The 12,941-nt window shown below is 56.5% G+C and overlaps 4 protein-coding genes across 4 annotated transcripts; 3 read left to right on the plus strand and 1 right to left on the minus strand.

Annotated features, from left to right (window-relative positions):
* Positions 1–361: 361 nt before the first annotated feature.
* Positions 362–1,330, plus strand: GMORB2_1635 (acylglycerol lipase; the record flags this gene model as incomplete). Its single annotated transcript, XM_035463617.1, has 2 exons — positions 362–427; positions 497–1,330. 2 exons carry the CDS (start codon positions 362–364, stop codon positions 1,328–1,330), a joined length of 900 nt encoding a protein of 299 aa, XP_035320448.1.
* Positions 1,331–2,710: 1,380 nt separating this feature from the next.
* On the plus strand, positions 2,711–4,192 carry GMORB2_1636 (Divalent metal cation (Fe/Co/Zn/Cd) transporter; the record flags this gene model as incomplete). Its single annotated transcript, XM_035463618.1, has 1 exon — positions 2,711–4,192. One exon carries the CDS (start codon positions 2,711–2,713, stop codon positions 4,190–4,192), a length of 1,482 nt encoding a protein of 493 aa, XP_035320449.1.
* Positions 4,193–5,024: 832 nt separating this feature from the next.
* Positions 5,025–8,184, plus strand: GMORB2_1637 (glycogenin; the record flags this gene model as incomplete). The annotated part of the gene is made up of 7 exons (XM_035463619.1): positions 5,025–5,067; positions 5,609–5,715; positions 5,787–6,506; positions 6,578–6,783; positions 6,847–7,127; positions 7,193–7,689; positions 7,768–8,184. The coding sequence occupies 7 exons, from the start codon at positions 5,025–5,027 to the stop codon at positions 8,182–8,184; spliced, it is 2,271 nt and encodes a 756-aa protein (XP_035320450.1).
* Positions 8,185–9,867: 1,683 nt separating this feature from the next.
* GMORB2_1638 (E3 ubiquitin-protein ligase synoviolin) lies at positions 9,868–12,671 on the minus strand (the record flags this gene model as incomplete). Its single annotated transcript, XM_035463620.1, has 4 exons — positions 9,868–11,543; positions 11,604–12,309; positions 12,393–12,497; positions 12,648–12,671. 4 exons carry the CDS (start codon positions 12,669–12,671, stop codon positions 9,868–9,870), a joined length of 2,511 nt encoding a protein of 836 aa, XP_035320451.1.
* Between the last annotated feature and the right edge of the window lie 270 nt (positions 12,672–12,941).

The raw sequence follows: 12,941 nt of genomic DNA on the forward strand, positions 1-12,941 counted from the left end.
GAGAACCGAACGTTTCCTACAGACCGCTCGTACTCCCCACCAATTCACTCACCCGCTCACTAATTACGGCTACTGTGTCTCGTGATCGTTACATGGATTTCTACATGGCTCTTTCGGCATAAACGGGTTCATTAGCTCCTTCCTTCCAACTTTGCCTCCCTATCAATTGGTAAGCAGTCACGCTTCATTACTACCCGACGACAATTCGCTTCCTCCATCTCTGCCGTTCTCTTCTTCCATCTCACTTCCTCCTATCACCGACAGCCGTTCATCCCCTAGGAATATCAACCTCGGCGTACTTCATTCCTCTGGTACCATCCATACACACACTCGCATACACTCGCATACACATACCCTCGACATGTCGACCGACAGCGAGGGCCAGTTCGAAGTTGACGGCGTCAGGCTGTACTCGAAAACCTGGACGGTGAGGACGAGGCACGCTCGATTGAAAAAGAATGACAAGTCGGACTCTGGCTGACGAACTGCATATCAGCCCACCGGCCCCGTCAAGGCCAAGCTCATTCTCGTGCACGGATACAGCGAGCACGTCAACACCTACAATGACTTCATGCCTCTCCTGGCAGCGCGGGGCATCAAGGTCTTCAGCTGGGACCAGCGTGGATGGGGCCGGTCAGCCCGGGGGGCGTCCGAGTACGGGCTCACGGGTAACACGGACCGGGTGCTGGCCGACATTGCAGCCTTCGTGCAGGACAAGCTGAAGGCCGATCCGGTCAAGGTGCCGCTCTTCGTCATGGGACACTCGATGGGCGGCGGCGAGGTATGCACGCTCATGGGGGACACGCGCTACAGCGACCTCGTCAGCCAGGTGCGCGGCTGGGCCCTCGAGTGCCCGTTCATCGGCTTCACGCCCGATGCGGAGCCGAGCGTCCTCAAAGTCTTTCTCGGTCGCCTGGCCGGCCGCGTATTCCCCCGTCGGCAGATGAAGAATGTGATTCCGCCCGAGAACATCACGCGCGATCCCGCAGCCGTCGAGGCCATACGCAACGACCCCCTCTGCCACAACACGGGCACCCTCGAGGGCCTCGCGTCCATGCTCGACCGCACAAACCTGCTCGCCTCGGGTACGGTCCAGGTCGGCAGCAACGTCCAGAGCATCCTCCTGCAGCACGGCACCGGCGATCTTACGTGCAGCTACGATGCCGCGGTTCGTTGGGTGGATCAGCAGACCAAGGTCACGGACAGGGTCACCAAGAGCTACGAGGGGGGCTACCACCAGCTCCACACGGACCTCTGCAAGGCCGAGTTCACGGCCGACCTGGTGGCGTGGATTCTGGAGCGCAGTGAAAAGGTCGAGGCTAAGCTTTGAAGTTTTCCGTGATGAGCTTGTGTCGGCGTCTCGTCCATACCTTGTAGGTTCTCCCCCTCTGTCCATTCCTTCAGAGCATGTTTGCTAGCGATATATCGATGCTGCATTGTATGAGTAGTATGAAATGCGAAGTAGTGTATGATCTGCGCGCTGCCCCAGCAGTGTGTTGTATGTTACTATATAAGTTCCCTCTCCCTTCCCGCTGCAACTGTGAACTCTCGGACAAGGACGGGAATGAATGTTTCGTTTCGTCTTCATCCTCATCTCGCCTCGGCATACGCATCCCATTTTTCAGTGGCAGTTGTGGCAGCGAGTAAAGATGACCCCACGTCGGGGTATTCAGTGCTGGCCTTTACTATACAGCAGCAATACATGGTAGTTTTGCCAATGCTAGTCTTGCTTTACCCGCATCTAACTGCATCATGTGATGGCAGAGAGAGAGGGGGCTCACTATGGGGTGAAAATGGACATGAGAGTATCAATCAATACGTGTACAGCTTTCTGTACACGTAGCGTTGGTCACATAATACATGTATTACTCTGTAGCTCGTATAAGAATATTCCGTACTCCGTACTGGCGGGAGAATTGGGCACACGTGCTGGAATTGGCAGCAGATTATTGGTGGGATGGGGCTTTCGGTATTTATACCGCACCAACAACCACCTCTTTGGTCGATTCTAGGCAACTGCGATGGAGGGGAGGTGGGGATAATCCTCGGTATTTACGTGCACATATACGCATCATGCTCGTACTACGGAGGAGCATCAGTAAAACTCCTACTGATATCATGTCTGGGCCGTCTACGGAGTATTAGGCACGGAGTTATACTCGGTATTACCACCGGCAGTATAACGTGCAGATGCATCGATGGCGTTGGCGTGACTGGATAAGAGAGGATGTTGCAATGAACTAAAGCTCATAGAATGCAGATCATGCAAAGACAGCTGCCATGATCCATTGTCTCACTCACCCCCCCCCCCCAGTCGCGTGCTCGGCTGCCTCCCTATACTGGATGGATACGTTTTGGTCTGGCTGAACGCTACCAAAGCTTAGAGGTGAGGTGAGCTTACAGACCGCTGACAACACATGCACACACACAACTCCCCCCCACCCCTCCTCCTTCTTCTCTTCTCTCTCATCATCTCATCATCTCATCATCTCTTCTCTCTCTTTACTTTCCACATGATAGGAGAGAAGAAAGATAGAGAGAAGGTTCATATTAAATCTTGACAAACCAAAAATCCCCCAACCTCAAACCAAACCAAACCAAACCAAACAGACAAACCAAACAGACAAACCAAACAGACAAACCAAACAGACAAACCAAACAGACAAACCAAACAGACAATCAAAAAAAAAAAAATTTACCATACTACGCCATGACTCCGGACAGTTCCAACACCATAACACACCATCCAAACGTGTACAATCTACAGCACATGGATCGAGGAGGTCGCGACAGCTCAACACACTCGCCAATGGCCTTCACCTCTCACAGCACCAGCGTCGAGCACCATCACGTCGGGAATCTCCACGTCGGCGAGCACCAGCAGCAGCAAGATGCCGGCATCCCCATAGCAAGGCATCACTCCAACCCGGAGGCCACCGACGTGGAGAGCCAGGTGACGGCGGGACGACAGTCTCGTTTCCCCCACGTCAGCCTGGAGAATGATCCCTATGGTCTATCGTTAGCATACAAGACGGAATCGGATATTGCGCAGCTGAAGGCCAATACCTCGCGCAAGAGGGATGCCCTACCTTCACTCCTGTCGTCGTCATCACACAGGCAGCAGGGGCAGCAGGGGCAGCAGGGGCAGCAGCAGCAGACATCGGGGAAGAAGGGGGAGGCTGGGCCGATGGTGTCGCGACGCCAGATCCAGGGCTTCTACGAGAACCAAAACGCGATGATTGAACGGATGCTCAAGACGGTGGAGGAGCACCGCGCCGACGCGGCTCAGGAGGCGGGCGACGACCAGATGAAGGTGCGGATCGCGGTGTGGGGGTCGCTGGCGGCCAACGTCTTCCTGACGGCGCTGCAGCTGTACGCGGCCATCTCGTCCGGGTCTCTGTCGCTGTTCACGACCATGGCGGACGCGATATTCGACCCGCTGAGCAACGTGACGCTGATCCTGTCGAACCGGGCGATCGCGCGGGTGGACCCGCGTCGGTTCCCGGCGGGCAAGGCGCGGCTGGAGACGGTGGGCAACATCGTCTTCTGCTTCCTGATGACGGCCGTGTCGCTCATCATCATCGCCTTTGCGGCGCAGGAGCTGGCCGAGTCGGACGAGGCCAAGGACTTCCACCTCCCGTCCGTCATCGCCGTGTGCGTCGCCTTCGGCACCAAGCTGGCCCTCTTCCTGTACTGCTGGGCCATCAAGGACAGGTACAGCCACGTCAACATCCTGTGGCAGGACCACCGCAACGACCTCTTCATCAACGGCTTCGGCGTCCTCACCTCGGTGGGCGGCGCCAAGCTCGTCTGGTGGATCGACCCCATGGGAGCCATCCTGCTGTCCGTCCTCATCTCCGCCATCTGGCTGCGCACCGCCTTCGGCGAGTTCCTCCTGCTCGTCGGCGTCGCCGCCCCGGTCGAGAACCAGCAGCTCATCACCTACGTATGCCTGACCCACTCCGACGCTATACTGGGCATCGACACCGTGCGCGTCTATCACTCCGGGCCTCGGCTCATTGCCGAGGTGGACATTGTCATGGACCCCGAGGGTTCGCTCATCGAGGCCCACGACGTCGCCGAGGCCCTGCAGTTCAAGCTGGAGAGTCTGCCGGATATAGAGCGAGCCTATGTCCATATCGATTACGAGACTACGCATAAGCCTGAGCATGCTTTCAAGAAGGATATGTAGATGGGGTGGGGGAGGTGTTTGATGTATCATGATCTCTTCTTCCAAACTCTTTTTTTTTTTTTTCGATATTTCCTTTCTTCCCTCTCACTACTCTCACTACCGCAGTAATGGTGCTATAGATGTAGTCTTCCATTGTATGCACACAGTACCACCGTGACAGCACGCGCGCGAGCAGAGGATCATCATCGACAACAACGACAGCAGCAGCAGCAGCAGCAGCAGCAAGTCCACATTGTAAATAAATAAATAAAAGTCGGAGCCCTTGACGATCCCTTGCAAGGGTGGCGAGTCTGGGGATCCAGTGGAGCAACTCCAGGGCCTCTCTAGGGCCTCTCCAGGTCTCCATTCCTAGTGCGGGGTCCCCCCCCCCCCTTTTCCTCCCCTCTCCAATCAATCCTGACCAACAAGCTAGCGACAGGCATCAGACACTCAAGAAATGCTTTGTCCCCGTGAGCAATTGTCGATCGCGAGGGGGCGAAATTTCCAGCACCAAGGCCCAGGAGAATCTGGGGAAGCGTGAAAAAGGAAGAAGGAGACGAGGGCATGTGTGACGTGACGCTGTACTTTCTTGTCTATGATGACGTCGTGTTACGGGAGAGAGAAGCCTGAGATAGCAGCAGAGAGACAACAGCTCTTGGGTCTTGTATATATCATCTTCTCTACATGGATGGATACATGGGCAGGCTAAACAAGAGAGAGAGAAGAGTCCGTGATTCTCAACCGTTTCTCGATAGTGATAGTCAATGAATATTACGGAACACAATCAAGAGCAAGAGAAGGGGGGGGAAAAAGAAGAAGAAGAAAATACTCCTCTACTACCCTACCATGCGTGATGCAGTACTATTACATATACAAGCTGTATTCCCGCTTGTACTGTGTGTGTGTGTGTGTGTGTGTGTATGTGTGTGTGTGTGTGTGTGTATGTGTGTGTGTTGTAATTTGTAGCTAATAACTACCCGTCGTAGTAGTCAGCTGTTTTTGTTTATTGCCTCCTTCCTTCCTTCCTTCTGCCCTTTTACCTCCTTCTCTCCTCTCCTCCCTCGTTCCGACAACGTTACTCCCTTCACCCCTTACACACACACACTTGCTCGCACGTATTCTACCATCTTGATATCCTCCTCTCTTCACGCGCCCACCTCTCCTTGTCCTCTTCCGGGTCGGTCCTGGGACAGCTGTCAGTCGCTTCTTCGGCTTCCATTCTCCCGAGTATGCAACGCGCCACCTTCCAACGGCCGCAATGACGACGGTTCCCGCCCACGTCTACGCGACGGTAAATCCGTCTCCGAGTCCAATCGATACATTTCTCTTCTGACAACTGCTGCAGCTTCTACTGAACGATTCATATCTTCCCGGTAGGAATACCCGACTTCTTCACTCGTACGCCCGAACTCTCCGTCTGACTTGAACCCCCCCTAGGCGCCCTTGTTCTCGCTCACTCTCTGCGCGATGCGCACACGACGAAGCAGCTGGCCGTCCTGGTCACGCTCGACACCGTCTCGGCTGCTTCGGTAACCCAGCTCAAGGTAGATTCCCGACTCCAATTGCCTCTTTATCGCGTCCGATCCAGCTATGCTGACTGGTTTTGCCTTCCCAGACCGTCTACGACCATGTCATTCCCGTCCCGAGGATACAAAACGCCCACCCGGCAAACCTGCATCTCATGAACCGCGGTGATCTCCACTCGGCCTTCACGAAGATCAATCTGTGGAAGCAGCTTGAATTTTCCAAGATTGTCTACATCGACGCCGACGTCGTCGCTTACCGTGCCCCCGACGAGCTATTCGCCATCGAGGACCCCTTTGCCGCCGCTCCCGACATTGGATGGCCCGACCTGTTCAACACGGGCGTCATGGTCCTCACCCCCAACATGGGCGACTACTACGCCATGATGGCCATGGCCGACAGGGGGATCTCCTTTGACGGCGCCGATCAGGGCCTCCTCAACATGCATTTCCGCAACGACCACCGCCGCATTAGCTTCGCTTACAACGTCACTCCCTCGGCCCACTACCAGTATATACCCGCCTTCCGTCATTTTCAGTCTAGCATCAACATGGTTCACTTCATCGGCCCCGACAAGCCCTGGTTTTCTGGGAGGCACGCGCCCCATGGGAACTCGCCCTTTGATGAGATGGTTGGGAGGTGGTGGGCCGTGTATGATAGGCACTATCGAAAGGTACACGAGGCCATACCGCTCAGCATTCGGCACCGGCTAACAGATCATGCAACGTACAGGAATCCCCGGCAGCAGTGCCGCGAGGGCATCACGCACCGGCTACCGGCACCCACGAGCACCCAGGACATCACCCTCCAGGTGCGCCCCCTACGAGCGCAGCTCCCTCGGATCCCCCGCCGGAAACGGGCTCTTCTGTTTCTGATCCTCAGGCTGCTCTGTTCGCCTCGGAGCGCGGTCTTGCCGGAGTCGGCAAGCCTGAGCTTGAGGAGCACGCTTCCGAGCCTTCCGCCCCGTCGATACCGCCCCGTCAATATACTCATACTGAGCACCGTGCTGAGCAGCACCATGCTGAGCATCACGCTAAGTCTCCTCCCCGAGCACCAGTCATCATGGAGGAGACTTGGGATGCGCAACGGTTCGTCACAGCATTCCTTCAATGTTACCCGCCAAGTCATTACGGTGCTGATACACTCTCAAGACGGCCCCCGCCGGCCGGTTCGAAACCCGAGGCGATCGACCTCCCATCTGCGCACTACCCAATGTCGCGCGACGTTGCGCCCTTTGTCGCCCCGCCGAGGTATCCCAGCCCTCCCAAGGATATGTGGTACGAGGTTCCAAAGGAGCCGACCACGCCTGCCGAACCACCTAAACCGATGTTTCCGTGGGAGAACCGACGGCCGCCTCCCACACGGACATTTGCCGGCCAAGAAGAGCCGTCTTCTTCTTCTGCGGAACGAAGCGACCCCGTCTCGGAGCAGGGTGAGTACGGCCTTGTCACCTCATACTCGCAACTCCTTCAGCTAAATAATATCATTCCGTCACAGAGCACACTGCGTCTTCAGACAGATCCGGCAAAGCGCCGTCTACGCCGACAAAGGAGACACCCAAATCCCCGGAGCCCTCGGTTGGGCCCTGGTCATCCTTCCAGCTCAACAACGCGTGGGATCAGGTCCCCCAGATTGGCCGCTACGTCGACAGCCTGCAGAAGCACCGCCGTGTGAGGAGCCTGGGCCCGAACGCGGCGGATGTCTCTTCCCCTCAGCAGGGAGCCGCCTTCCCGTCGGGTGCCCCAAGCCTCCAACATCGACGGATAGGCGGCTTCAAGCTGACCGACTTTCCCACCGAGGCCGAACGCCCAAGCCTGCCCGTCACCCCAGCACCCATTGGCCGATCATACTTTTGGGGTCAAGATGATGACCACGGCGACAGTGGGGGTGGCGGCGAACGCAGCTTGAGCGGGCAGGGTCAGAGGCCGAGTGGTTTCGGTGCTGGAATGACGGTGCTTCCACCAGCCGAGGGGGTTCCAAACCAGTCCGACTGGGTATGTGTTCACGGGAGACGGTGGACACCCGCAGACTGCTTGTGCGCCCAAACTGACGAGGCCCACGCGCCACAAAAGGATCCAGAGCTGCAGCTCCAGAAGCTCGCCAAGCAGCAGCATGAACACATCCTCCGAAAGTTGAGTGGCGACTCTGCAGCTGCTCAAGCAGGGGGGAGAGAGATGGCGATTCCCAACCGTGAGATGCCATTCGGGTCCGAGGATGCCAGGTCACCGACGTATAGTTCTCAGATGGCGCCTAGGTCTGGTGCTTCCGGTGCTGCCGCCACCACTGCAGCGGCTGCGGGAGTGACGGAGACGACGCCCTTCTCTCCTTCCATGTCCTCTACTACCGCCGCTTCGCCTGCTGCGGATGCCGGTGCCGGTGCCGGTGCCGGTGCTGCGGATACCCAAGGCAAGGCTGTACAGTTTGGCTTCACGACGGAGGAACACGTAGCGGGGGAGAGGGGAAGAAGAGTCGGTAACCTGTACGGTTAGAGGGGAGGACTCGGGTGAGATGGCGACTCTTTCTAGAACCAAGGGGAAGGTCGCTCAAGTCTGCGATGGAGAAGGGTGCTGTCTATGTGTGTTTTTACTGTTTCTGGCCGTTTTTTTACTCTACATCTCTGTCTTGCTTTCTTTCTTTCTTTGCCAAAACGAAAATCTTTCGTGTTTTTTTTTTTTAATTCTGTCTTGTTTTTGTCGTTTTTTTTTTTTTTTGCTACAAGTATGCGAGTTATAAGCGTCTTTTATACTTTGTATGCATCCATTGTATCATCTCGTCCTTTCTTGTCATGTTGATTTTTTCTCATATAGTACTTACTCTCTATCTTGGACATCTGGTATTTTTATTCTATACACTTGCACAGACTCGTTGCCATCTAAACTGCACTTGCCCCATACCATGCCATGAGTGTAAGGGAAGCCTTTCGTAAGGAACTCTGGGACGGGTGATTTAGACGTCACTTCCCATGCACAGCCCAACACGGACAGGACAGCTTCGACAAAAAAACCTTTTTGTATCAACATATGCATGAAGTCATGATCGTGGATATCGAAAGTAGCACGTCTTGTGCGTGTGTGCTGCTACGTAGGAAGTTTGTGTTGGCATCCATCGATTGTTTTCCAAATTCACGTGCATGATATATTACTAGACGACAGTTGCAAGGTACCACCTAAACATGGAATACCTCCGAGTCGTAGCACTTACAAGGTCATGATAATATTACGCATACCTCCTCCCTCAGTGTTATGTAGGGTGAGACCAGTACCATGAGTTGGCAATGACGATGTGAAGAAGGAGAAAGTACAGGTAGATGAAATGAATACGGAGTAGTAGAAAGTAAGAGATTATGAAGGGATTGAAAAGAAGAAAGAAGAAGAAGAAGAAGAAGAAGAAGAAGAAGAAGAGAGAGAGAGTAGGAGAGAGTAGGAGAGAGTAGGAGAGAGGAAAAGACGAGAAAAAGAGAAAGGGAGGGAAGAGAAGGGGTAGAGAAAAAAAGAAAAAAAGACGAGGGATGAAGAATGAATCCAAAATTTCAATATAATAATATATATTATATTATATTATGAAATAAAATAAACCGAAAAAAAATTGATGAGAAGGAAATTGAAACCCCTTAAAAGGGAAAAAAAACCAATCGAAATTTTATAGGAAAAGCCCAACGCGGGGGTCGAACCCGCAACCTTGAGATGTGTGGAACCTTCTTGATTCAGCCGAAAAGCGTGAATAAGAGTCTCACGCTCTACCGATTGAGCTAGCCGGGCAGGCTATTGAACTGATGGACGTTTTCTGTCGTGTTTTGATCTATAGGGTGTCTCAGTCTTGTCAGGCTTCTTGGGCAGAGAGAAGAGAACGAAAAAAAAGAAGAAAATATTTATCTCCAACATTAACCAGTGCTGCACGATAACAGAGAGGGTGGAAAAAAAGGAGGGTTAAAAAAAAAGAGTTATTACATCACTTACGAGGGCTACATCATGACGGGTGAGGTGAGAGAAGAAAGAAGGACTAGTCATGATTTATTTACTTTTTTAAAAATCTCAAAGTAGAGAGGTGGACAATCTTTTTTTAGAAAAAAAAGGTTGAAAAAAAGGAAAGAATGATGGCAATAAGAACGATAAAATAAAAAAAAGCAAAAATTCGCTATAATAATGGAACAATTCTACACTACTACTCCATCCTCAATCATCCTCCTCAGACCCATCAGATGCATCCTCCACCGTGGCAGTCCTAGCCTGGGTGGTGGTGGTACTCCCCGACACCGAACCTGCCGACCCAGCCTGCGACGCGGTGTCGCCCGGGTCTAGACGGCTGGCACTGCTGCTCGCCGTGCCGAAAAGCTGCGTCGAGGCGCCCCAGTTGGGCGCCACGGGGCTCGGGCTGATCACTGGCGTCGGCTCCGCGCGGGGGGCCGAGGGGCGCGGCGAGCTGGGGCCGCCGTCAGTCCGGGACGCCGCCGTCATCTCCGCGGCTCGGGGTCTTCCCGCTCCGGCGGTGGAGGAGGTGGCGTCCTGCTGTTGCTCGGCCCCCGCTGCTGTCGCGGGGGAAGGTGGTACGGCGGCGGCGGCGGCGGCGGCGGCAGCAGCAGCGGCTGCTGGGGGTGGTGGGGGTACAGATGCGGGCGGTGCAGGTGAGAAGGCGTGGGTGTGTGATGGCTGGGGGGATGGCTGTCGGACATTGTCCAGACGCTGGAGGGGCATGAGTGACCACCCGGGCGGCAGGACCACTCCCTCGGGGAGGTCTGGGCTGCCCGCGGGGATGGACGTGGTGTACGCTGACGTCCCGTGACGTCCGAGGAAGGGGCTGCTCGCCCGGGCGGGGATGGCGCCGGCGAACCCGGGGGGGAATTGCGGGCCGAACGGCGCGTGGGGAAACGTCGCCGCGTTGGGCGGGATCAGAGGCGTCATGTTGGGAAGCTGGGGCTGGATCTGGTCGTGCTGCTGCTGGCGCTGGCGCAGTCGCTGTATCTCCGCCATGAGGAGCTGGCTGGTCTGGAGCTCATGCTGGCGGAGGTTGAGAGACTGCATCTCGCTCTGGAGAGCCTGCTCCGCCTGGAGGAGGAGAGATGCCGCCGTCTGCAGGTTGTCCCCGGGGACGGTGCCCGGCTGGGAGGTGGGGGTGGCCGCTCCTGCCGCTTGGGCGCCGTTGGTGGCGTGAGCCGCGGCTGGCGGCTGCGGCATGCCGAACTGGCGGGCCAGCTCGCGCACCTGAGCGCCGTTAGCACCGAAGCCCAGCCGCAGAGGGCCGAGGTTGAAGATGCGAGGACGGTCGCCCGGTGCGGGCTGCGGCGGGGCCTGGCCTAGCTGGGGGTTCTGGTGCTGCACGCCGCCGTGCTGGGGGTGACGGTCTGCAGGCCCGCCAGGACCCGGCTGCGGCCGCTGCTGTGGTTGCGCCGCCTGCGCCGCCTGCGCCGGACCACCGAGCTGTATGCGGAGGCCGAGGCGGCGGTTGCCGGCGGGGGCGGGGCGGTTGCGGTCCGAAGCGACCGGGCTCCTGCACGTGGGGCAGACCTGCTGCCTCTCCAGCCAGCTCTTGAGACAGCCGAGGTGCAGGGTGTGGCCGCAGGGAAGCTTCTTCGGTCGGACCCGGTCGACGGCACCCGGATTGGCGACGGGGTCCCAGGGGTGCATCTCCTCGCGGCAGATGATGCAGGTGTTCTCCTCGGCCAGCTCCTCGGCCGTGGCGTCGGGGTACTGGTTCATCTCCTGGATAGCCCGGCGGTAGCGCAGGAGGGTATTCAGCCTCTTGAGGAAGTCCCGGGATGTCATGAACAGGTCCCTTATGATGTGGATGGGCAGACCATAGAAGACGAGGAGCATGAAGAAGAAGGCACTGTAGATGGCCAACTTGATCATATCTGCCAGGGGAGTCAGCTTGGATCAGTCTGGAACGGAAGGAAGGAGCCATGGGTCTTTACCGGTAAAGAGGTCCAGCCACAGCACCCATTCACCCTTGGCAGCCCAGCCGGGCACCTCAATGTCCATCTCATCAACGTCATCCTCGTTGGGGAGGGGTTCCTGAGCGGCGGCGGCGGAGGGTTCCTCGCCTGCGGCGGCGGCTTGCTCCCTCTGACGCAGGATGGACTCCCTCTGGGCCCTGACCTCGCGCCTCCTCTCGGCTAGGCGGGAGTCGGTCTGGGACCTGATGATGCTCTGCTCGGTGACGGAGAGGAGATAGCGCAGGGCGGTGCGGGCCGAGGCGGTGGACAGGACGGCGAACTCGAAGAGGAACATGACCATCATGTTGGGGCGGGCCTGCTGGATGACGGTGTTGACGGCGTAGCGGAGGATGAGTATGTCGTAGGCGACGCTGAAGAGGACGGAGAAGCTGAGGCGCAGGTGGAAGAGGCGTGGGTTGGCGGGCGGCTGCTGCTCGAGTATGTCGACGCGGCCATCGGCGATCCAGCCCCAGATCTTGCCGCTCACCAGGGCGGTGAACATGATGAGGAACCAGGCGCCAATCTCCTCGCGGAATATCGTCATGGCCAGGCACGTTTCGGTGATGGCGAACCAGGCCCGCTCCGTCAGCTGCTCGACCTCGATGGCTCGAAGGTGGCCGAAGCACAGTCGCGTGAGGCCGTAGAGGAAGCTGCTGTAAAGGAATAATGTAAAGTTCACCAGGACCTTTTTTTTTTTTTTTGCGCCGCCAGTCAGTGTTTGCCCTCTCACCATGTCCTTCTCCTCCCCATTCTGTGCGGAGCACTCACCAGCAGGCAAAAGTTGCTCTGTGATAGATAGACCATAGCCGAGTAGAAGTTGGGTCTCTGGTGAAAGGCCGAGAGGACCACGGAGCCGGCAAGGGCGGTGGAGACCTATTATGCGGATCCAGTCAGTACTTCATATCCTCTCCGTTTCCCCTCGCATCTGGCCGTGTTGCATCGGCAGGTTCTCCGGTAGCAGGATGATTCCGGGTCGGCCGTGATATCCCCAGAGAGAGGGAGAGAGTTAGCTTAGCTGCTTACCCCGGCGTACCAGCCTAGCCGCATCTTAGGCATCGAGTATGGTGAGGGTCTGTTCGCGGAGGCAAAAGGTCGTTGGCAGCGGCTCTACACATCCATCTTTGTCGATGGGACGAGCGAGGGATTCTGAATGGAGTGCGCTCGAAGTGGTCGATGATCGTCTTGGTCAGCAGCAGCGGCGCTATCAGAACTCCTTGAAGCCACGTTCAATCGTCGCGGGACCCACTCTGGGGAATGACGCACGGCTTTGAGGCCGAGCACGTGATACGCATTTGGACTGGGGCCCATCTCGTACGT

This window comes from Geosmithia morbida (genome assembly GCF_012550715.1).
Source record: "Geosmithia morbida isolate 1262 chromosome Unknown scaffold_10, whole genome shotgun sequence".
In the NCBI taxonomy this organism is placed as follows: Eukaryota; Fungi; Ascomycota; class Sordariomycetes; order Hypocreales; family Bionectriaceae; genus Geosmithia; species Geosmithia morbida.